At 53.7% G+C, this 25465-nt stretch overlaps 1 protein-coding gene across 2 annotated transcripts in view; it reads left to right on the top strand.

Annotated features, from left to right (window-relative positions):
* Nucleotides 1-25465, top strand: part of AHRR (aryl hydrocarbon receptor repressor) — an 82453-nt gene that overhangs the window by 15031 nt on the left and 41957 nt on the right. For both annotated transcript variants that reach the window (XM_014734950.3, XM_023625908.2), the window contains exons 3-4: nucleotides 2030-2211; nucleotides 19327-19433. In XM_014734950.3, the coding sequence (XP_014590436.1) occupies nucleotides 2030-2211; nucleotides 19327-19433 (289 nt within the window). The remainder of the gene's footprint in view (nucleotides 1-2029; nucleotides 2212-19326; nucleotides 19434-25465) is intronic.

Here is a 25465-nt window from a genome sequence, read left to right as displayed (position 1 = left end):
GGAAGAGATTGTTTGCAAATTATGTATCTGGTAAGGATCTAGTATGCAGAACATATAAAGAACTCATATAACTCAACAATAAAAAGACTTGAATAGACATTTCTCTAAAGAAAATATGCAGGTGGTCAGCAAACATGTGAAAGATGCTTGACATTATTGGGCGTTAAGGAAATGCAAACCAAACACAATGAGGTACCACTTCACACCTATGAGAATGACTATTATATTTAAAAAAAAAGGAAAATAATAAATGTAGGCAAGGATGTGGAGCAATTGGAACCCTCCTACATTGCCGATGGGCATGTAAAGTGGCACAGCTGCTGTGAAAACAATTTGGCAGTTTCTCAAAGCATTAAACATAGAATTAGCATATTAACTCAGCTATTCCATTTCCAGGCATATACCCAAGAGAGCTGAAAACATATGTTCAAACAAAGACTTGGACATGAATGTTTGTTGTGGCATTGTTTACAATACCTGTAAAGTGGAAACAACCCAAATGCCCATCGACTGGTGAATGGATAAACAAAATGTGGTACATCCATACAATGGAATATTATTCAGCCATAAAAAGCAATGAAGTTCTGATAAATGCTACACCATGAATGAATCTTGAAACATGATGTTAAGTGAAAGAAGCCAGACATGGAAAGTCCCGTATTGTATGATTTTATTTATATGAAGTGTCTAGAATGGGCAAATCCATAGAGACAGAAAGCAGATTGTGCTTGCTGGGGAGGGGAAAACAGAGAAACAGCCGAATGGGGACAGGGTTTTATTTGGGGTGTGGAAATGTTTTGGAACTTGCTAGAGGTGGCGGTTGTATGACACTGTGGATGTACTAACTGCCACAGAGCGTGCACCTTGACACGGTAAGCTTCATGTTCCGTGCATTATGTCTCAACTTAAAGCAACAGCACCAGCCTCCAGGGTTGGAGCCGCCGCTCCTCTGTGTCCTGTGGCCGAGGCCTCGGACAGTGCGGAGGGCTGTCTGCGGAGTTATGACAGGACGGGTTGTTGAGGGCACGCTTTCAATGTCCTTATAAGTGGACACACAGTAGAAACAGGAGCTTCTGGACAAAAGAGACCCCAGCCCCAAAACGCAGCAGGAGACTGCAGCCCACGGGGCACCAGGGCCGGAAAGGGCTGGGCTGGGAGCCAGGCGGCCCTACTGCAGGGCTTGCCCGTCTCCTCCCATCCCGGGGGCTCCACAGATGCTTTCCCGTGGATGACGTCTAGGAAGGACGCGTAAGCAGAATGGTTCCTGCGAGGTGGGAAACAGGGTCAAATGGAGGGGACCGTCATCCTTGGGGTTAGAGGTCAGATGAGGGAGCTGCTGTGAGGCAGGCGGGGCCTGACCAGCTCTCCCCTCTGCGGGGAGGGGCACAGGGAGCCCTGGCAGGGGGTGCTCCCTTTGTGGGGAGAGCAGGTCTGCTGTGGGGCAAGGGGATGGAGGAGCCAAGGGCCCTGGACCCCGGCACAGCGGCACAGCCCGTGACTTCGGGGCCTTGGAGGGGCAGGCGGGATGGCAACCATGGTGCCCACGGGTCCTCGATTATCCTTGCCTCTGCCCCTCTTAGCCCCACTGTGTAGAGGAGAAACCAAGGCCCAGAGAGGCCACACACACCTCAACCGCAGGGCTGGGAGGCTCAGAGCCTGAGAAGGGCAGGTGTTTGGACACCAAGGAAGCCTGAAAGAAGCTGAGCAAATGCAGCCAGGGCCGGGTGCCGTTCTCCCGCTTCAGGGAAAGTTTCCACAGATAGGTCAAGAAACGTGCTGGAGTCGCACAGCTCGCCCCACTCCCTGTTATCTTGCTGCATGTTCCCTCCTGATAACGAGTGTGATTTCAGTTTCTTCTGTTCATTTATCTTCAGGAATGGGTGGGTTTTAGTCCTTTCCAGCACTTTTTTCCTGGCGGCAGTTCCGTTTTGAAGCTGATTGCTAAGATCACTACAGGGACAGATTTCCACCTGTGGGCCGTTGGCCCTGGTGGAGAAGCCCAAGTCTCACTGTGGCTGTTTCCCCACAGGAGGCCCGCCGTGGGGGCCGAGAAGTCAAACCCTTCCAAGCGGCACCGGGACCGCCTCAACGCTGAGCTGGACCACCTGGCCAGCCTGCTGCCCTTTCCACCCGACATCATCTCTAAGCTGGACAAGCTTTCGGTCCTGCGCCTCAGCGTCAGCTACCTCAGGGTGAAGAGCTTCTTCCAAGGTAGGACTCTCACCTGTGTTCACCCGCCCCCACATAGGTCACACTTGTGCCCACACAGGTCTCACCTGTGTCCAACTGGGTCTCACCTGTGCCCACCTGTGTCAGCTCAGTCTCACCTGTGCCCGGCTGGTCTCACCTGTGTCCAGCTGGGTCTCACCTGTGCCCACCTGTGTCAGCTCAGTCTCACCTGTGCCCAGCTGGTCTCACCTGTGTCCAGCTGGGTCTCACCTGTGCCAGCTCAGTCTTACCTGTGCCTGGCTGGGTCTCACCTGGGTCCCACCCTGTTTTGCTGGGAGGGGCTGGTTTGCACCCCTTGTCCTGGGTGATCATTTGGCAGAGGATTTGCTGGATGTTGACAAGGCAGAGCAGCTTTGGAAGGGGAAGGGGCTGGCCTCCCTCTTCTCAGCCTCACTCGCTCTGGGGGTTTTGAGGCTTCCCCACAACGCTGGGCTCCAGGTAGATCCGCTTCGCAGGGGAGCAAGACCAGGGCTGAGCTCAGGAGCTCAGTTGTGCAGGACAAGTGTGCTCTTCCAGGTTGCGGTATGATGGAGAGGTTGCAAGAGTCATTCGAGATGTGGCGGGTACCAGGACAGATCGAGGGCACGGTCCCCAAACTTGCCTCCAAAAAGCATCCTGTTATAGTTGGAGCCACTGGACTAAGTCCACCCCACCTTCCATATGACCTGTCTGGACAGCTCGGGCCAGACGGGGGACTGCCGGGGGTGGTTTGTCAGTTCGCCCTTCTCCCACTGACACACTCATGCAGAGGGGACCTCCCAGTGGGAGATTGGCAGGGGACTGGTCACTTCCTGGGTCCAGCTGTGCCCAGCTAGGCGGGGGTTGGCTTGAGTTCAGACGGCTGTCCCAGTGTCCACCTGAATGCCTGGTTCTTAACCAGAAGCAGAGTGATCTTCCCACCGTACCGCTGGTCCCACTCCCTGCCCTGATACGGGCAGACCCCCTTCACCTGGCCGGAGCTTTGTGGCCGACTGGCTGACGCCTGTGCTGCAGGTCCGTCAGTCTCGCGGCTCACAACTTGTTTTGACTGTCAGGTTTGGGTGAAACAACAGCCTTGATTTCTCTGTCACACCTTTTCTACCGAGGATTCCAAGGTTTGAATCCCCCTCAAGCTGTATGTTTTAGGAGAAATTCTAAAAACCGAATTCATTTCCACTGTGTAGTTAGAAAAAAGTCAAGCTATAAAAATTGGATCTTAATCTGTGCTTCCTGACTCAGAAGCGGATGAGCTGATTTCATTAAAGCGCCCATAAAAAGTCACCTTCAGGAAGGTCGTGCGCAGGCAGCTCAGCCTCACAGGGTGATGACGGCTGAAACTTCGCTTTCAGTGTTTACTTTAGTGCTGACTCTCATGGATTTTTAAAAGGCAGTGGGTTTATTTTATTTATTTCTTTCATTTTAGCATAGAGCACAGGGCCAGCGCTTCTAAAAACCTTCTGCTCGTACACAAGAGTGGGATTTTCTGCTCTTGAATAGTTGACTTCCAAGGGGAGAGACAGGGGGCTGTGGAGAGGCATAGGGACCCCCGAAGTGGAGCTGGAGCGGAGCTGGGTTCCCTCCAGGGTGTGCGACCCCAGGATGGAGGGCCAGAGAAGCCCCGGAGTCCTTTTCTTAGGCCTGGTGGTCTGTCAGGCTCACCCTCCCTGAGCAGATGCACCACAGGGTCAGCTCTTTCCCAGAGACTCAACTCGCTGGGTCTGACGACGACCTTGTGGAGTGGAGAGCCAGCGTGCGCAGGTGCCAGGGGTGGGGGGTGGGATCCGGGTCCACCCATGAGTCACGCAGACGGGAGTGCTGATTGGCCACCCAGATGTGCCAGAGGGAGGGGAACAGTCTCCACCCACAAAACTGAGTGGGAGGGAAGGATGGAGCAGCGCAGTTCACTCTCCATGAAAACCTGGGATTGTTCACGTGACAGAGATGCTGTCCCCACTTCTTCATGCACCCTCTGGTCGTGTCTGAGGCTCCTGTCCCTTTGCATTCTCTGTGCTCAGCCTGTGGGACCCAATTCCACACACATCTGCCCTGGAGCCCTGCCCGGTAGATCCCGGCCACCCTGCTTGCCTTGCTAGACAGGTCTGCCTGCCCCCACCATGGGCAGGTCCGGAAGCCCTCACATTGAGGTGGACCCGGAGCATCCACGCAGGATGCCATGCTCCTTAGCACGTCAGAGGTGAAGTGCTCCTTGAGACGTTAATGATCTTGAAACCCAGGACCGATGTGTATACAGTTGTTAAGCTAAATTGTACCAATTTTCCACTTTTACTAGAGAGTTATCCTTCTCTTGATGAGCCCTGTTACGGACTGAATGTTTGTGTACCCCAGTTACACACATCGAGGCCTGACCCCAGTGTGGCTGTGTTTGGAGATGAGGTCTCTAAGGAGGTGATTAAGGTTAAATGAGGTCATCCGGTGGGGCCCTGACCCCAGAAGATTAGTGTCCTGATGGGGGGAGACACCATAAAGCTCTCTGCCTCTCCCCCTGCCTGGTGTAGAGGCGGCATCTCTAAGCTGGGAAAGAGCCCTCACAGGGACTGAGTCTGCCGGCTCCCTGACCATGGACTTGAGAGAAAATAGGTCTCTGTTGTTTAAGCCGCGCGTGTGGTGTTTCCTTAAAGCAGCCGAGCAGCTGAGACAAGCCCTTTGGTGTGGCAGGAGGTGGGGACCTGCCTTCTCTGCTCTGTGTGCAGCGTTGGGTGGACTCGTCCCCACATGGGACATGGCTGTGGGTCGCTACCAGATTCACTGTCGGCAGTTTGCTGCGGGAGCCTCCTTATTCCCCTTCCCCTCCATCACTGACACTTTCCGGAAGATGCTCCCCCTGGGGTCATTTCCAGCAAAGACACACTCATTTTGCATCATTTGAGGGCATCCAGGATTGATAGCTGGCCCAGCCCTTGCTTCCAGCCTCTGAGCCCCAGGACAGGCCTGCACAGTCATCTTGCGGAAAGGTCACTCAATTATTTCACGTGCTTGTTTTATTTTTCCTGCCATCTTGTAATTACTCCCAAAAGATAAATCTGGGCAGGAGGAGGGGCAGCCCTTGCTGGCTCCTCCTTCGTTTACTCACTGGCTCCTGGTACCTGCATCTGCCCAGGACATGTCTACTCGTGGTCAACCAAAAACTGCTCTTTTTCTCTTGCTGCCCCAGCAAACCTCCTTTGAGGGCTGGCTCCCCCTCTGCCCCTGGGAGAACCGGGGCAGGACTTTTCTGGTCCTTCCAGGAGATTCAGCCCCCGGCAGGCTGAGCCTGCTATGGGTATGATCAGTCCAGTGAAACACTTAAAACTCTGGAAGTCTTTCAAGTGTGAACTTTCTCCCACCCTCCCCTGGGGCTCCAGCAGGCGGGAGGCTGGGTCAGGTCCGCTGCTTCTCCCTGTGGTCCTGCAGCTGTGGTTTCTGACTCTTTCACGTGAGAGCGGCAGCAGGGAGAAGAGGTGAGGTTGGGAGCTGCACCACGCAGCCACACTGCCATGAGCTGGCACACAGGCTTGGCAGGGGGTCCATGGGAACTCTTGGGTGTGTTCATGGTTTCTTGAGAGACCATAAACCTGGGGGTCTGCCTGCCTCAGTTGGCCAACACAGGCAATCCATCCTCTCCAGCTGGTCCCTTGTGTGTCCTTCCTCAGCCCAGGTGTCAGTGGGTACCACTAGCCTCTTTTGCCAAGGCCTCTTCTCAGGCCTCCAGGCACCCTCCTGGGAAGACATGAGACATCCCAGGCCCATGTTTGGGTGTTGTCGCCCCACCTGCTCCACAGGAAGTGTGCACCTTCAACCCACCAGTTTGGCAGTGGTACTTCCCAGGTGCAGCACAGCTGCCTACCTGGAGCCGCCGGGTGCAACCTTTGGATTTCTCAAGTGTGGAGAGACATCAGACTTCAGTGCCACCACCAGCCCCAGGAAGCACACAGCAGGCCTTCGCAGGGGTCCTTGTGAAGCCCCTCCCAGCAGGCATGAGGTGAGAAGAGAAAGTGCCTCACTCCTCTCCTAGTGCAGGTGGGGATGTGGGACTCACTGCACAGCCTCTCCAAGGAAGCCCTCCCCCGGCCTTGACCGCTCTCATCTGGTATCTCCTTTGCAACCCTGCCTAGGTCACCTGGAGTCTCACCTTGGGACTCAGGTGTAGTTGGCACCTGTTGTCTTGGGGCTTTGGCCAAAATTCAGACTGAAAGGGTTCCACATTAACAAGCTGTTATAATGCAAGTAAACAGAGGACGCCACGGTGCCCCTCCTGGAATTAGAGGCTAGTGGGGAAGATGTGCTGCCACTGTATAGTCTCTTCCATTTCCAGCAGCACAGCAGATGAGTGGCCAGTCAGTCCTCCTGATATAACAGCCAAAAATGCAAGATAAAATATCCGAGACCTGTCATAATATACCAATGAGCCGGCAGGAAATTAAAGAACACTCAGAGACCAAAAACCAAGAAGCTGAGAACCCAAGAGAACCTTATTAAAGGAAGTTTTAAAGGGTGCACTTCACACAGATGGAAGGAAATTCCAGGTGGAATATTTGAGATGCAAGAAAGAATGGAGAACAAGAAGGTGGTGACTATATGGTAAATCAAAGCAAACACTGATGGTATAATCAATAATAATGATATATTATAAGAACAAAAGAAGAGAAGTTCCTCATCACAGTAGCATATGCATTTAGAGGGGGGACTTGAGTTGAAGAGTTTAGCGGGTCTTGTGTTACTTACCTTTACAGACTGATCAGCTAATTCATAATAAAATAATTATCAGGACAAGAGAAATGGAGTTTAACTTTCAAACTAGTGGAGAGAAAAAAGTGGAACAAGAAAATGTAATCAAAAGGAAAAAGGCAAGAGAAGAGAAAAAAGAAACATGAAAAGGGTGGACCAAATAGAAAGCACAAAGTTCCAAACATGTTGCTAATTACAGTAAACATAAGTGGACGTAACATGCCAAGAGGAGATGAGGACCATTGGAGTGGGTACTGCATCTGTTCACAAAAGGTACAGAAAGGGTGAAAGTGAAAGGACGGGAAAAGATATATTGGAAAAACACAAACTGAAAGAAATATGATGCTGCCATATTCATGTCAAAAAGTTGATTTTGGGGTAAAACCAGTACAGGAGACCATGAGAGAGCGTCCCCACATGAAGATTAAAAAAATTCATCTCATCAAGCAGATAAAATAATTTTAAATTTGTGTGCTTCTAATAATATAACCTCAAAATATAAAACAAATATTGTCAGAACTATCAGGGAAATTACATGAATTCATCATCAGAGAGAAAGATTTTAAATAATTTTCCCAGTATTTAATAGATCAAATAAATAAAAATCAGTAAAGATTATAGGAGATTTGAACAATGCAAAAAAAGGGTTAATGTAATGGACATACATAAAAAACTATACTCTGGGGCCCAGCCCCGTGGCCAAGTGGTTGAGTTCACATGCTCCACTTTCGTGGCCCAGGGTTTCGCAGATTTGGATCCTGGGCATGGACGTGGCACTCATCAGGCCATGCTGAGGTGGCGTCCCACATAGCACAACCAGAAGGACCTGCAACCAGAATATACAACTGTGTACTGGGGGGCTTTGGAGAGAAGAAGAAGAAGAAGAAAAACGATTGGCAACAGATGTTTGCTCAGGTGCCAATCTTAAAAAAAAAAAAGATCATGTGTACATTTTCTAAAAGAACTATACTCTGAAACTACAGAATTCACATCTTTTCAGGCCCACGTGGAACTTATAAATATATTGAAAACAAATTGGTCAATAAAGCAAGTCTCAATAAATTTCAGAAGACAAAATCATGAAGAATGAATCATAAGACATCAGTGCAATTAAGCTGGAAATCAGTAATGAATAGATGACTTGAAACCCTTATATCTGTAAATAAACACACTTGTAATTAACTCATAGATCAAAGAAGAAAACATGATGGAATTTTGAAAATATTTACAAATCAAAATGTGTGGGATGCAGCTAACACAGTACTTAGAAATAAATGACCTTAAGTGTTTATATAAAAGAAGAAAGCCTGAAAATTAATGAACTAAGCATTCAGTTTAGTAGTCTTAATAAAGAAAAGCAAAATAAACAAGAAGAGAGTCAAAAAATGGAAATAATAAAGGGGAATATCTTGGTGAAATAGAAAAGAAACAGACACTAGGGTTCCTTTAAAAGGATAAAACTTACAAAGATCTGGTGAGACCGAGTAAGGAAAAAAGAGTAAATAGTGTTAGGTATATAAAAGGAGCACAATTATAGATGCTACAGATATTTAAGAGATAATTTGAGGCTATTATGAACAAATTTATGCCAATAAATTTGAAAACATAAATGAATACATTCTAGAAATATAGCTTATTAAAACTGGCTCAAGAAGTGTAAAACCTGCATAGTCATATGACCATGAAAGAAGGTGAATCAGAGCCAGCCCTGAGGGCCTCATGGTTAAGCTTCGAGCTCTCACTGCCTCAGTGGCCCAGGTTCACCTCCTCGTGCTGGAGCCACACCACTTGTCCGTCAGTTGCCATGCTGTGGCGGCGACTCATGTAGAAGAACTAGAAACACTTACAACCAGGATGTACAACCATGCATTGGGGCTTTGAGGAGGGGGGAAGAAGAGGAAGATTGGCAACAGATGTTCGCTCAGGGCGAATCTTTCCCTGCAGAAAGACAGAAGTTGAATCAGTAGTTAAAAATCCTCCCACGGAGAAAATCTAGGCCCAGACAGTTTCAAAGCTATTTCTTGTAAGTATTACAGGAAAAATCATTCCACTCTGTACTGAATCCTGTGGTGTTACATTGGAACTGGAGGTACTGGTGTGAACTCACGTTCTGCTCATACGTGTGATAAGTGTGTGTGTGTTTCCTAGCCTTGTCTGTGGTGGGCTGGGAGCAGTGACACATGGCACAGTGAGCACGACTTCCATGCTGATCTAGCTTTCTAGACACTGTTCACCATGAAAAGGAACCAGGGCTTTCTGGCCTCCTCCAGAGTTGGAGCAGGGAAAGTACAAAACTTGCTCAGCACATTTGTGCTGGAAAGCAAGGCAGTGCTCAGAGTGATGGGGCCTTGTCGTAGGACACAGAGCCATCCCGAAGGGGCTCCCACAGGCCAAGGCTGGGACGTGTTCAGCCTAAAATGAGTAAGGATAGTAATGGATCATAACCCACTGGATAGAATAGGATCCCATAAGTCCACACTGATGTGAATGAATGAATGAATGAATAAGTGAATAGGATTCCGTAAGTCCACACTGATGTGAATGAATGAATGAATGAATAAGTGAATAGTAAGAGAAAGTTCTTCCTCACCATAGACTGCTAACTCATACGGACAGGAGAGAGCATTATCGATGGACGACTGTCGACAGAGGAGGTGGTAATAATTGGTGCAAGAAGCATCAATGGATGCTGAAATCAGTGGATAAAAATGGGGTGAGAAATGGGAGTTTTGTGGTCTTAAACTATCTCCCAACAAAATATATACTAATTACAAAGGGAAAAGACTTAGAGTAGAGAAACCCAGCACACACCATCCTAAGTGATCAAATTTGAGCCCACAATAATGGGATAAAGTGACACCACGTGCCACGCACAGGATGCACGAGAAGAACATGTGGTCACTTTTGTGATGTTCCGGCTGAAGATGAATAACCTTGGACTAATCATGAGGACCCACCAGACAAACCCAGACTGTGGGCAGTCTGCAAAGTAACTTGCTGTAATCTTCAAGGTCAATGGGGAGAGACTGCAGAGCCTTGGCCTTTCTGATGGGAGGGGAGCAGAGCAGCAGGCACATGTGACCCAGGGCCAGAGCCCTGGCTCAGAGGATGCAGGTGGGACTGTCAGTGGAGCTGCAGTGGTCTCTGGGCAGAGGGTGTTTGGGTGCTTTGTGCTGTTCTTACAGCTTTTCTGTAAGCCTCATGTTGTCTCAAAGTAAGACAGAAATGAACAGAAGAGGAACAAAAGGAAACTGAAGCTGGAAAGTCTCTGCGGTGTGAACTGTGGCGGCTCTGAGGGGCTGGAAGGGAGAGAGGGTCCCCAGGGGGGCAGAGGGAGCGAGCAGGGGCATGGCGCCTGCAGTGTGGGGAGCCTGGCGTGCGTGGAAGGCTTGTGAGGCAGGCCACGTGTGAATCTCCTAGGGCACTTGGCATTTTCGCGCACCCAGGCCTCGTGTGGAGAAATAGAAGAATGGCCCGCATTTGCCTCGCCGTGGCTGGGCTTGCGGGCCGGAGGCATGTGGCAGTGGGCTGCCGGGACTGGGATGTAGCGTCGGCAGGACGGGTGCCGTGGAGCTTGAGGAGTGGTCCCCTGCGTCACTTGAGGCTGCTCCCCTGATGGCCCAGCACACCTGCAGTTTCCTTGAGCCTGGTCCTTGCTGGCCCCTCAGTTTTTCCCGGCCTTTCCTCAGCCTCCCTGCACGCTGGCAGCGTCACCACCTGCCGGAGCCCTGACAGAGCCTCTGCCGCCCGCTCTTGTTCTCCTCAGCACTGAGCCGCGTGTCTCCGGTCCTGTCCATCCCATTCTCCGTGGACAGCCCAGTACAGGGGTTGGCAATACGGATGCTGAAGAAATGAATGACTGCAGTAGTGAATGAACAGTCCTGTCCTGTAGGGGCCCATGCACCTGGGCAGCATGGGGCAGGAGGCCCTCCACCCAGTGCTTTCCACTCAGTTCAGTCTGTATCTGTGGACCGTGAATTATCAGACCAAGCCTCTGATGAGAACCGGTCACCTCTGGACACGTGAGTGATTCCTGTGAGGAAATGGAAGGCGGTGACTGACAGGCAACTCCAAGTCGGGGTTGTTAGCAAATTTGAGGTTATGTAACTGGAAGCTTCTTTATAAATTTACTTATAAATTCATTAATTATACACCAATCAGATATGCTCTGACGGCCGAGTGGGCACTACGCCAAAGCATGGGCCGCCGGGCCCCCAGGTGGGTAGCCCGGGACCATCATCAGCCAGGACTGCTACTAAAGATGGTCAGCGTGTCCCCTCTGAGGCTCTGTCCTGTCTGGACTCACCGGGTGCCAGTGTAGGGGTCCTGCTTGCATATCTTTACACCTGCACCCAGAGCAGTTATTAACTGTATAAATATTTGACTTTTTAAAAGTATCAGCACACTATTTTGCAGGGGGCTTGTTTTGTTTTACATCGTGTTTCTTGAACCCTGGACGTGGCCTGGCGTACTTTCCTTCTGTTGTACTGAAACTGGACAAAAACGCCAAATAGTTGGCTTGTTCCAGATGTTCCACATCACAAAGGGAATATGGATCCACAATGCGTATAAATAGTATTCCTTTTTCTTTTTCTTCCCAGAGAGCTGTTTCTGGTTGCCTCTTGCCTGTGACATGGGGATTAGAGGAAAGGGCGCCTTGCCTCTGCAGGGGTCTGTGTGACCCAAGTTACTGCATGGCCCTCTTGGCACCTGAGATGAGTGACCTCACACAGTGGCTGGAAACGCCTTCTCTTGACCAGAGAGACACACACGCAGCCGCCACTTCCCCATCATCACTGGCTCTGAGGAAATGCAGTTTTTGTGGCTCTTTTGAGCAGTATTGACATGTGACATCTCCAAAGCTCACTGGTGCATTTTGGAGGATACAGAAATTCTCTCGATAGATAATCAACAACTTGATGCAATATTCATCTTGGAATGAGCTCTCATTTCCGAAATGCAGTGCTTGCGTGAAATGAGCGTATATTTACACCCCTGATGGGTTTTCTTGCCCACGGGAACTTGGGGCCTTGAACAGCAGTGTAATCTTTCTCTCCACCCCTCTAGCTGTAAGGGTGTTGGAAGGACACACACCTACCCCAGTATCCACCTGCCACGGCCCTCTCCTCCCCTGAGTGCACGGCACATGCTGTTCAATACACCCCGCCTACACGGTGTGTCGGAAGCATCCTGCCAAAGGAATCAGACTCACCCGTTCATTGTCCTAACCCCAACACATTGTGTTCACACACACTGAATGTTCACACACACCCAGTGCTGACACAACCCTCACACACAGTGTTCACATCCCCTCACACGCACAGCGTTTGCACACACCCTCACCCACACAATGTTCACACAACCCTCACACAGTGTTCACATCCCCTCACACACAGCATTTGCACACACCCTCACACACACAGTGTTCACATCCCCTCACATGCACAGCGTTCACACATACCCTGCTGTTTACTCCCCCTCCACCCACCCATCTGCCTACTGTCTTACCTGTTGGGCCCACCTGGCTGGCTAATACAAGGATTAGGGGATGTAATGCCCACCTGTGGCGAGCCCCACCATGGGGGTCCCTGTGTGTGGTTGTGTAATTAGCCTTCTGAGTCACAGGAGGGGCCCCTGCCTGAGGAGGGCAGGGTGGTGGGGCTGCCAGCCACGGGGGCAGTGGGGGTGTGGCTAGGAGGGCAGAAGGCCAGGGAGGGGGAGGCCTCTGGCTCGCTCCCTCTTCCCCCGCCACCCCGGGCTGTCCCTCTGGAGTCTCCTCTGGGCCAGGCCTGGGTATGTATATTTGATGTTCATCTTCCAAACACAAAACAAGGAGTTTATCTTTCACTTCTTGAAAAGTGAAAGGAGGAATAGTTTGAATGTTTGAAAGCTGTGAGGTGGAAGTCCACTAATTTGATGTCAAAATTGCAGAGGGGTTTGTAGACACAGTTGGGATGGGGAGCAGGGATCAGAGGTGGAGCACTTGGCCCCTCTGTGGAGCTTACCACCCTCCTGCGTGCCTCGCTCGCCTGGGACACCTTCCATCTCTCCCCCGACACTCCCTCCCCTGGAGCACCCTCCCACCATCTCTCCCTCCACCCTTCCATCCCTCCCCCGACACTCCCTCCCCTGGAGCACCCTCCCACCATCTCTCCCTCCACCCTTCCATCCCTCCCCCGACACTCCCTCCCCTGGAGCACCCTCCCACCATCTCTCCCTCCACCCTTCCATCCCTCCCTCCCCTCCCTCACCTGGAACACCCTCCCTCCATCCCTCCCTCCATTCCCCCTTCCACCCTCCCTCCCCTGCTCCCCTGGAGCACCCTCCCACCATCTCTCCCTCCACCCTTCCATCCCTCCCTCCCCTCCCTCCCCTGGAGCACCCTCCCACCATCTCTCCCTCCATCCTTCCATCCCTCCCTCCCCTCCCTCACCTGGAACACCCTCCCTCCATCCCTCCCTCCATTCCCCCTTCCACCCTCCCTCCCCCGCTCCCCTGGAGTACCCTCCCACCAGCCCTCCCTCCATCCCTCCTTTCATCTCTCCTTCCATCCCTCCCTCCCCTGGAGCACCTGGTCTCTCTCCCTCCTCTGAAGCCCCTCCCTCTCTTCCCTGGAGTGCCGCCTGCCCTCCCTGCCAGGCCCTGGTCATTTGCTCCCCTTAGTCCAACTGTACTGCGCTGTATGGGACCCACAAAGATGCTCGGGTGTCATGGAGAGTGGGTGTCAGGAGAGGTGGGCAGGCTCCTCAGGGTGTCATCAACTCCTGGACTCGGGTGGCCTCTGGGCTCCTGGAGAAGTGTCTCCAGGGTCACCCAGAGGAGGGCCTGGCACTGGGAGCAAATGAGTGATCAGCTGAAGCGGCTAGCCTCTGGTGGATCCTTCATGACCTGGACCTCTCAGTCTCAGGTGGCAGCCCAGCCCCCCCGGTGGCGTGAGGAGGGGGGCGCCCAAGGGAAGGTGTACACACTCCCATCCAGTGCACAGGCCTCCTGGTGGAGGAGAGACCGGAGGACTCCCCCATCCCTGCCTCTGGATGGTGCTGTGATGCCCAGAAGGTGGCACCCACTTTGCTTCCAGTTCAGGTGAAGCCAACTCTTCAGCAGTCAGGACAGGTGAGCCAGGACAGGTGAGGCCAGGATGTGGGATGCACTGGATGTGGATGCATGGGGCTGTCCAGGGGTTTGGGTACAGGACTTCTGCCATCCAGTGTGACTGAGAGAGAAACCAAGGGCCCCAGAGGAGGCTGGACTGAAACCCTGATTCTGGCCAGATGCAGTTCCTGGAGTGGACAGGTGCACATCCACAGACTTGACTTGACTTGAAAGACACGGCATGTGGTCCTGTGGTCTAACCTGGACACTCTGGTAACCGCCTGTCTTAGCCAATGTGGTGCTGTAACCAGGTGCCACAGGTGGGCTGATAAACCCCAGGCATTTGTTCTCATGTCTGGAGGCTGGGGTCCAGGATCAGGCGCCAGCACCGTCAGGCTCTGTGAGGGCCTCCTCTGGGCTGCAGATGGCCACCCTCGCCTGTGTCCTCTTGGGGCGGAAGGGGCGAGGGAGCTCTCTGGCCTCTTTTTATAAGGGCGCTAACCCCATTCCTGAGGGCTCCACCCTTATGACCTATCACCTCCTAACACCATCACCTTGGGGGTAGGATTTCAATGTTTGAATTTGGGGGGATGCAGACATCAGTCCATTTTTAACACTGCCTCGCTGTGGGCAGTGCTGAGCTAGCAGCTATAGGGCATGGGAAGCAGTGCATGAGGACACTCACTGCCGAGGCACCTGCTGCCGGGCCCCACGAAGCAGGGCAGGGGTGTGGCCTTCTTGCACCCTCACAACAGCCCCACCCCATCTCACAGGGAAGCTGAGGCTCCCAGGACCCCCGTCTGCTAAGCATGACTCCTAGGGGGTCTGGGCTGAACGAGAAGTAGGCAGAAACAGGAGGCAGTCTGCTTCTTGGGGTCCCCGGGCTCCAAGCCCACTCGTTCCCCCTCTACCCCTGACCCCACACAGTGCGGAAGAGCAGAGCAGAGCTGTGGTCACTCTAGCTGCCTACAGAGGGGCATGCAGGCCAGTGTGGATGCGGCTCTGAACTGGGAGGGTGTGGGGCAGAAGGCTGAGCCTGTGGGCCAGCACGCTGCTGGACCAGGCTGGAGGAGGGAACCAGTCGGATGAGACCTGTGGGTGCTGCCCAGAGCATGGAGGTTGGGACAGTGTGGAGCCCTGGGGTTCTCGGCTCAACATTGAAATGCTGACAGGTTTTACCAGGCATGTGTTCTGCTCCAAAAAGGGGCCGGTCTGTGGATGTGCACCTGTCCACTCCAGGAACTGCATCTGGCCAGAATCAGGGTTTCAGTCCAGCCTCCTCTGGGGCCCTTGGTTTCTCTCTCAGTCACACTGGATGGCAGAAGTCCTGTACCCAAACCCCTGGACAGCCCCATGCATCCACATCCAGTGCATCCCACATCCTGGCCTCACCTGTCCTGGCTCACCTGTCCTGACTGCTGAAGAGTTGGCTTCACCTGAACTGGAAGCAAAGTGGGTGCCACCTTCTGGGCATCACAGCACCATCCAGAGGCAGGGATGGGGGAGTCCTCCGGTCTCTCCTCCACCAGGAGCACTTGGCATCTCTCATTGGCCACATGGCTGCATGTGTGGCATCTTCACAGGGACATCCACTGTCTCCTTGATAATTCTTCAACCTCTCTCTGATCCAAACCAACCTTTTCAGGGATGCAAGAAATCATGAAGTGGGAGAAAGGCTGGTTCTGGTTAATTCTACATCTAGTTGGTGGTGAGCTTGGACTGGGCAGTGAGAATCTCAAGTGTGGCTGAAGTTCTGGGGGCTGTTGGGCGACTCAGTGAGGGAGGGAGCTGTAAGGACAGAGGCCGGCCCAGGCTTCTGTGAGGATTCAGGGTGAGTTGCGTGAGCCGGGGAGTCCTGAACATTTCTCCAAGTGGGCAGTCCCAGCCTCTTCTTCCTGCCATGCGGCTCTGGGCTGTCTGATAGAATCAGATGCCAAATGCCAGCCCAGGCTCTACCCAGGGTGAGGACCACTTCTGCGGGACCAGGGGTCTTCGAGGCCCCCTAACCTCTCACCTGCCCCTCAGAGGCCAGGCTGGGGTGGAGGAGGACTGGGGTGGGGCCAATCCTGGTGGCTTGGCCTCCTCTCTGCATACAGGGCAGGGCCAGCAGGTGGGGACAGTGGGTCACGAGGGGCCCGGGGCGCTTGGACGTGGATGGGCCTCTCAATCCCCGCCTGGCCTTGCAGGGAGCTCCTTGTGCCCTGGGCCTTGGGGCACCTCTTGTCTCTGGAATGTCCCTCCTTGCCACCTCCTCACCAAGCCATGGGGGACCACCGAGACTCTCTCCACACCTTCACCAACTCCCCAAAAGGACACCCCCGTACCTGCTCCTTGCCAGCCTTTCTCCCTGACCTGTTACCACAAAAAATCAGGTACAGATCAAAGGGTGGACACCAGGAACCACAGAGGTGGGCTTGTCCCTGTCACAGAGGAGACCTGGCACAGAGAGGCCCAGGGCACGCCCCGTGGTGGGGCTGTGTCTGACTGCAGGGGCCTCCCAGAGGTGGCGGCCCCTCCCACTGCCCTCTCCAGTGGGCTCCCTCCCAGGTCAGACACTCAGTGAGAGGAGTAGGAGTCCAGGGAGAAGGGAGGAGGGTACCCCAGGAGAAAACCCTGAGACTGCAGCAGACTCAGTGTAGAGCTGAGGGAGAGCTGCTGGAGGGGCCCTGGGGGCTCCTCTGCCTCCTGAGATGCCCCCCCCATGGCCCTGTGGCTGTGTCATCGCCTTCATCCACGGGTAAGAGGAATGACCTGGTGAGCCCCCAGACCCTGGCTGTGCGCCCCACTCTACTGGAGTTGGTCACCCGTTTCAGCATCCTGAGACCCCTGAATTGAGGGACCTGGGAATTGAGGGGGCCGGCGCCTTCAGCTCAGATGGATTTTCCGGAAAGCCGCCCCCACCGCTGCTCGGCCCTGCAGGACGGTCTCCCGGCGCGTTCGGTTTCCCCGGCTTGCCACAGGCCTGGGGGTGGGGCACGCCGGCCGCCCTGCTCGCACGCGAGGCCCTGGCCAGGGTCCAGGCGGCTGTCACTGCGGCTGAGGCCCCATCGCGTGACAGGAGCCCCGCCGGGCGTGCCCGCCGGAATGCGGCTGCGGAGGAGGGAAGTGGGGGTGCGGGGGCACGCGATGCTGGGGCGCCAGTGTCCGGGTGCAGGGACCTGTCGGGGAGGGGAGAGAAGTTAAAAGGGGGTCCAGGGACACGATGCTGGGGGGCGGGTGTCTGGGTGCAGACGGGAGAGAAGTTAGGAGGGGCTGCCCCCGCCTTGTACCTCCAGTAAGTGCGGGCGGGGCGTGCCCGGCGCCTCCCGCCCACCAGCGCTGCCCCTGCGTGGGCCGCGCATCTGAGAGCGAACAGTGCGCATCACAGGGGTTGGGGCAGCGTCCACGGTCACATCACCCCCCGTCGCAGTCTCACAGGCATCGGCTCAGCATCCCCCGCCCACAGGATCTGCAGGGGGCGAGGACAGGAAGGCGGGGACAGTGCAGCCCCAACCACCCCCCTTCCCTCAATTCCAGGACGTGTTGGGGGCTTGGGGTGGGGAGCCGGCTGGAGCTGGGGCGGGAATGGGCGACCTCTGCAATGGAGTTTGCTGGGCGGGGAGCCTTGGTGGTCTGGGTCTGTGGGCAGGCAACCCCGAGTGCATCGAGGTGGGGGGCCTGCCCCTGACCCCCGGCATCGCTGCTGTGCTTCGCTGAGCCCCATATCCCCCTCAGGCGCTGCTCAGGTTCCGGCCCCCTCCCACCCGGTCCAGCGCCGTGCCCTGTGGAGACAGCAGCAGGGCAGGACCCTCGGGTTGGGGGGGAAGCCGGCCTGGCCCCTGTGACGTCACTGTGGGGCTGCAGGGGGGGTTTGGAGGGGGAGAGGGGGGAGAGGGAAGGGGGGGAGTGGAGGACATGACTGTGCCAGAGGCTCACAGGTCCGTGCTTTTCTCCTGTATCTCACTCAGCCTCCAGGAGCTCAGGACCCTGTGGGGCCCTCTGTCAGCACCCCCTCAGCCTTTGGGACACTCTGAGACCGGAAAGTTCCGGGGCCTGGTGCCCTTGCTTCCCCTGGTCTGTTTGCGGCTCCTGCACTCTGGGAAGAGAGAGCTTCCCTCCACCTCTGAATATAGGGAGTGCAGCACGAAAGGGATTGAAAGTAACCCTCTACTTGTCCCGCTTGTGACTGCTCCCGGCTCAGCTCCACTGTCTTGAAAACCAGGAATGGGGGGTGGTTTCCCTAGGAGGGCAGGGTGCCCCTCTCCGGGGATCCCAGGAGTGACGTTCCTGCCTCCTGGAATGCACCTGCCTTCCGCCTGGAGGGAGGCAGCAGGCCCACTGGTCAGGGAACATCACCTGCTGTCTCATCCCTAGCCCACGGCTCTCACAGGTGCTCTGGCCACTGCCCTTGGGCCCTCTGACCCATGGTTGCACTGAGGTCACCTGGAGCTTCAGTTCTCGGATTCCAGAAACAAGGGGAAGTTGTGAAGCACGCCCCACCCTCAGCCCTCCACAGGCGAGGCAGTGAGGCCCCCTTGCCCCCGTCCTCTCAGCAGCCCCTGGGTTGATTCCCGGGTGCTGACGAGGACACTGTAAGAGGCATTGGGGGTCCCACAACCAGTGCTGCAAGCTGGCATGTGAACGTCTGTCTGTCTGACCTGCACGTCTGTGTGTCTGAGCTCTTCAGCCCAGTGTGGAGATGAAGCCAGCCTGGGTGTGGGGATGGAGAGGTGCCAGGAAAACCCCTTCTTCAGGGGGCTGTCGGCATCTCAGGGCAGGTGGCTGTGCGGGCCTTCCTCCTTCTCCAGCATCAGCGCAGTAGTGGGCACCCTGGGGTGTGGGCTGCTCCATACGGGAAGCGGGGAGTTGACGGGCGGCTCCAGGACGGACAGACAGGTGTGGTCAGGGTGGGCAGGACTCCCAGGGGCCTTAAGACTCACCCAGACCCACAACGCTGTGATTGGAGACCCACCTGCACATGGGTCTCTGAAGAGACGCTGTGGGGACCCCTGGGGGTTCCCCGAGGCCTGGCAGGTTCTGAGGGGCTTGTGGGAGGGGCAGAGGGCAGTTTCAGGGAGCTCTGTGGGCTCATCTCCCGAATGTCACACACGGGGCTCTCCCCTGTTGCCCCGCCCCACCCACCCTGGGAGGCCGAGCTGCCCCAGTGCGTCCGTTCAGGTGGCGAGGAGATCACACATCAGCGTGGAACTCGGCTTTGCCCGCAAAGGGTGGCAGCCAAGAACCGTGGGCTGAGAGCTGGGGAGACACGAGGCAAGTGTGACTGTGCCCGGGAGCCTGCTCACGTGCCTTGTTTTCTGACAGCCCTGCAGGAGAAGTGCCCGTGGCAGCCGGCGGCTGGTGCCCCCTTGCCAGGAGACGGCGGTCTGCACGAAGGGTCCTCGGTGCTGGAGGGACGGCTGCTGCTGGAGGTGAGCCCCCCTTGCCCTGCGAGCACCCAGTGTGGGGTGTGCAGGCCACCCCCCGTCTTTGAGCCCTTTGATTGTGACTGTTTATGTGCACTAGGAGTTCAGGCTCTAAGAAGCATTGAGGGAGGGGACAGGACTGCCCTGGGTGGGACAGCAGGTACTCCCGGTGAAGTCCAGCAGGTTGGGACATAGAGAGCCAGCTGATGACCCCCAGGCCCACGGGGTTCAGATCTGAAATTTGTTTTTCATTCTGCATTTTCTGGTTTTACTTGTCAGTAGGAGAAGGTAATAAAAAATTAAGCAAGGTTTTTTTTTTCAAATTGAAAACAGAAAATTGTGCATTAAGCTTCTCAGGGTCTGGCGGGCTTGCCTGGCCCATGGGTTTGTTGACATCACACATGCTGGATGTCACCAGCTGGGTTGGCTTTTGCACCTGAGACAAATACCCCACCCCTGGGACTCTGAACTGCTTCCCCTGACCTCTCTTGTGGGCCTGTGACCTGGCGACACGGGACAGCTGTGGGTCAGTGTGTTAAGCAAGATAAGACGGCCAAGTAGAGCTTTCTGGTTGATCAAGTTGCTGTTTCACAAAGTGAGGGTTTGCTGCCAAGAGACCCCGAGATGCAGGCCATCCGAGGGTGGGAGGCGGAGGGAGAGGAGCCTCTGTCAGCTGCTCGTAACCAGCAGCCGAGGCCCTCTGACTGCACAGCAGCCCCTGCAGACGGCTTCTCTGCACCCCAGCCTGCTCCCTGGCAGCCAGAGGACCTGTCCCAGGCAGATCCTGAAGGGAAGCCCCAGTCCTGGCTGCTGCCAGCCTGTCTGTCCCTCGTGGCCGGCCCCCTGCAGGGCCCCTTCCCTGCCTCGTGCCCAATGACTGGAATTATCTCAGTGTCTCCTCTACGTACCCCTCGCACCTGCACCCCTGAGGGCTGCCCCTCCCGCTCAGCCCAGGGCCCTCCCTCGCTGCTCGGCTCCATCCTCTTGGCTGCTTCCTTGGTGCGCCTGTTCACGGGGTCCTGCACGTTCAGTTGTTCAACCAGCGTGACCCTCTGATCATCTCAGGCCTTGAAATCTGTCACCGTCTCTGGTCTGCACTCTCTGTGCTGCCCACACTGGGTCTCATGGTGACGGCAGGAGAGGGACTGCTGAGCCCACCAGCGAGCAGACCCCCTCCCCCTCTTCACTTGCAACTTTTTATTAGAAATTTTGAACCTTACAAAGAAGAGAGGATGGAGTAATGATCTCCAGGGACCAGTGGCCCTGCCTCGCAGTAGTGAGCTTTGGCCAACTTGTTCCTCCTCTCGTCCCTCTCCCCACCCTGCCTCTGCCTTCACCAGGCCCCCCCTCACCCCCAAATCCCCCTGCCCCCCAGTGCTTGTCTTGCTTCAGTCGTCTCAGGTCCCCAGTTCCCCTTGCCCCGTGACTTCTTGTCCCTCTGACTCCCTTGACTCATGCTGCACCTTTTCATCCGTTGTCTGTGACCTGCGCCCAGCTCTTTGAGCCCACCCATTTCTGAGCACCTAGGTGGGTGGCCAAGCACAGTGGGGCCCCGTAAGAGTGACAGGTGGACAGATAGACACATAGACAGATGGGTGGAAAGCATTGAGATGGATTTCAGGAGAGAGGGAGGTGATTGCAGCATAGGATTTGGAGGTGCTGGCTCTAGACAGAGCTGGGCAGTGCTGTGTTCCACCTGCCCGCCATGGATCCCCATGACCCCAGTGACCCCCATGGTCCCCACAGGGACCCCATGGCCCTCCGTGACTCCCTGTGATCCTCACAACCCCTCTGACCCTGCATGGCCCCCTCATGGCCCCCCGTGACCCTCCATGACTCCGTAAGATTCCACATGGACACCCCATGACCCTCTACAGCCCTCACAGGGACCCCACAAACCCTCATGGCCTCCCACTACTCCCCATGGTCCCTATGACCCCCACATGACCCCTATGACCACCACGGCCCCCAAGGCCTCTGCCCTTGCTGAGGAGTTTGATGTACTCTCATGAGGATCAATTAATTTATAAATCATTTCCTTTTAAAAAAAATACGTGAGGAAGTACATTTTGTGCTCGCTGGTTTGTGTTTAATCTCATGGAAACCCTCAGTGTGACAGCCACTGGGGGCTCCTGCCTCAGAGCAGGTGCAGGTCTCGCTTCGCCCCGTCTGGAGTGGAGCATGGGCGTCACAGCGCTCTGGGAAACCCTGTGTATTCAGCAGAGGAAGTAGTCCACACTTCATCTTTTACCAGGTCTTTACAAAGCAGATTCTTAAATATTCTTTTTCCTTTAAAATTGCTTTTTCCTGTCGGTGCTGGTAAAACGGAGCTGGAAAATGTGTGCCAGTTTGAATTTTACTCTTGGCAAAAGGTAACTGTGTTGCTCTTTTTCTTATTCGTGTTCCAAATTAAGATCATAACTTCTTAATCATAAAGTCTTAGTCATAAGATCTTTCTTAAACTTTTGTTCTGAGCTGTGGGTTGGAAGCATATGTACAGGGTGCCCGACCCACCTCTGCTCAGAGCTCAGGGGCTGCTTCACCCGCATCCTCCTCCCGCCCGCCAGGTCCCAGCCCGCGAGGCCGGTGTTGCAGAGCCGCACACCTCGGAGGCAACCCTGCCTGCACGGGGCGCCCTTCTGCGCATTTCTGCTCATGGACCGCATCTTCCCTGGGGCCTCAGGACATGAATGGTGGTCCTGGCTGAGGCTGCAGCCCAGGAAATGACCAGGCCTGACTCCTGGGGCCTGGGAAGAGGGGAGGGCAGCGCCCCAGCCAGGTCATCTGCCCTGATTTCTGTGTCTGCTGCCCAGCATACGGTGTCCCTGGAGCTACCCTCCGCTGGGACTTTCTGAGGAAGAGGCCCACGCCTGAGGGCTTGGGTCTGCTCCTGGTTCAGCAGGCTGTCATGCTGCCCAGCTGCCCGCCCGGCTCCTCGCCAGGCTGCGTGGTGCCCCCACCCCCGACTCCACCCGCAGAGCCTGAAGCCTCGTTCCACTGCCTCTTGTTCAGCATGCTCTGTGGCCCAGGAAGTCTCTGGAAGATTCCTTTGACTGGAATCGTGGGGGTTATAAGGTGAGCGTCTCTTGCACAGCATTTCCAGTGTGGCGATTCCCAAACTTTGTGGTTAGAGACTCTTTTTGAAGTTTAAAAATATTCCCAAACAGCAAAATAATCAAATCAAGTAGCAATAACAAGAAAACCCCAGCTTTTATTTCCAATCTTCAATCTCTTGAAGATAAAGTGGGAAAAAGGAGAGGTTTATGGCAGGACATCAGAAATTCATAGAACGTTGAGAGCTGCACAGACTTTACAGTGCCTGTGGTCCGATGTCTGTTATTGCAACTGAAGAAACCTAGCTCTGGAGCTGCTGGGGCTGGTCCAGGGGCCCAGTGGGGCTGGGGCGGGACCACCATCCGCCTTCAGTGGCTCCAGGCCCTCGGCTCCCCCTGGAAGCCAGAGCAGATGACTGAGCTGCTGTCCAGTGGGCACCTTAGTGCAGGTGCTGGGAACAGAGGTGACAGAGGAGGCATGGGGGGTGGGAGACTGGGGGAGAGGAGGAAAGACTGTCTAGAGAAGAAACCAGCAGACGGATGGGGCGGGACGAGATGGAAGGTTCTGGAAGCACACTTGTCAGATGTGCAGGGAGAGTGGTGCCCCAGGCTTTATTTCTACCTTTAAGGTGGCTGTAAGGTGTGGCATTTAGTGCGGACGGGCAACCTGCTCGCAGGGGCCATCAACCTTGGTCCGCTGGGGGCGAGCAGGAAGCCCCCGACCCTTGACCCAGCTGGAGTTCAGGTGTGCTGTGGCCGCACTGGGGCTGCACCGTAACCTTTCTTACACTTATTCTTAAGTTTATGCATGCTAAAATTCGTTCTTTTTGGTGGCATGGTGTGACCACGACTGTGGTCAAGATACAAAACAATTCCACCGCCCCAGATTTTGCTCGTGGTGCCCATTTGCAGTCAGACCCTCTCCCAGACCCCCGCCACCGCGGCTGTGTCCTCCATCTCAGAATGCCCCATAAGCAGACCCCTGCAGCACAGACCCCTTGGGGTCTGGCTGTTAACCCCTTGCTAGATGTGGCTGCACGTGGTCACCAGTGGCTCCTGTCATTCTGTGGTGCGGACGTACCTCAGTGTGCTTGCCCAGCTGACCGCTGAGGGACACTGGGGTATTTCCAGGATTTGGTGTTTGTGAATAAAGCTGTGGTCATCAGTCACGGGTAGGTTTTTCTCTGAACATAGACTTTTGTTTCGTTTCGATAGAACCTACGTGTGTGACGGCTGGATGGTAGAGTAAGTGTGTTCTGACTTTCTAAGAAGCTGCCACACTGTGGCTGTGCCATGTCACGTCCCCCGCAGCAGGGAACGGGGTTCCAGTGGCTCCACATCCTTGGTACCGCACAGCGTGACCTGTGTTCAAAGCCACTTCTTTCGGCAGACATGGAGCCTCATTACTGCTTTGATTTGCATTTCCCTTACGACTAAGGATGCTGAGCATCTTTCCTTGTGTCTTTACCTGCCATCCACAGATCCCCTTTGTGAACTGTCTGTTGATTTAAAAACGTCGGCTGTTTGCTTTCTTACTCTGAGGTTAGAGTTCTTCGTGTGTCTTGTGCGTGTGTCCTTTGCAGGATGCATGGTTTGTAAATATTTCTCCCAGTCTGTGGCTTGTCTTTTCATTCTCTTGACAAGAGCTTGCAGGAGCAAAACTATTTAATTTTGGTGAAATCCAATTTATCTATTTTTTAATAGATCATGATTTGGGCGTCACATCTAAAAACTCAGAAATCAAGTAGCGTGAACCTTACAGTTTTTGTTCTTTTTCCAAATTGCTTTGGCTATTTTAGCTCCTGTCTTTCCATATAGATTTTACAATTAGCTTGTTGATATCTACAAAAATTCCTGCTGGGATGTTCATTGAGATCGTGTTAAACCGTAGGTGAGGTTGGGGGAAACTAACAGCCAGACAGTGCTGACTCTCCCAATTTGTGAGCACAGTCTCTCCACTAATTAGGTCGTTTATTACTTTCCTCATGTTTACAGATCCTGTGAATATTTTTAGACTTATTACCTAGATATTTTCTGTTTTGGTTGCTGTTGTAAATGGAACTGTTGTTTATTTTCAATTTTCATGACAAGTATATAGAAATACATTAGATTTTCTAGGTTGACTTTGTATCTGTGACCTTGCTGAATTCATTAGTAGTTCTTGGAGCTTTTCTGTAGATTCCGTGGGAATTTTTATATGGATTATCATGTTGTCTGAGAGTAGAGACAGTTTTATATCTACTTTTTCAGTCTGCGTGCTTTACTTTTCTTGCCTTTTTCGCTTCTAGGACTTGCAGTCCTAGGGGAGGTGAGGAAGAATGTCTTTGCCCTGTTTCTCATCTTAGGGAGAAAACGTTGGTCTTTCAGTGTTAAGGGTGATATTAGTTTCTGCTTGTATTTTTTGTTTTGTTTTGTTTTTTGTAGATGCCTTATATCAGATTAAGAAATTTCCCTCTATTCCTTGTTTTCTGAGAGTTCTTATTATAAACAGATATTAAATTTTGTCAAAGCTTTTTCTGTGTCTGTTGAGATGGTCGTGGTTTTTCTTCTTTAATCTGTTGATATGGTGAGTTACGTTGACTGATTTTCAGACGTTGAACTAGCCTTGCAAGCCTAGGATTGATCTTAGGTATATATTGCTGCGTTAAATTTGCTCATGTTTTATGGGGATTTTTGTGTTCATGTTCATGAGAAGTTCTTCTGTGGTTTTCTTTTCTTGTAATGTCTTTGTTTGGTTTTGGCATCATGGTAGTGCAGGCTTCATAAAATTAGTTGAGAGTGTTCTCTTCTATTTTCTGGAATTGATGTTATTTCCTCCTGAAATGTTTGGTAGAATTCACTAGTGAAAACAGCTTGTCTGGGAGTTTTCTTTTTTAGAAGATTTTTAACTATGAATTCGATTTCTTTAATCAATTTGGGACTATTCAGGTTACCTATTCTAGTGTGAATTTTAGTAGTTTGTATCTTTCAAGGAATTGGTCCATT

The sequence above is a fragment of the Equus caballus genome, chromosome 21, assembly GCF_041296265.1.
Source record: "Equus caballus isolate H_3958 breed thoroughbred chromosome 21, TB-T2T, whole genome shotgun sequence".
In the NCBI taxonomy this organism is placed as follows: domain Eukaryota; kingdom Metazoa; phylum Chordata; class Mammalia; order Perissodactyla; family Equidae; genus Equus; species Equus caballus.
The sequence above is the reverse complement of the archived record's forward strand: the minus strand, read 5'-3'. Positions and strand labels throughout refer to the sequence as shown.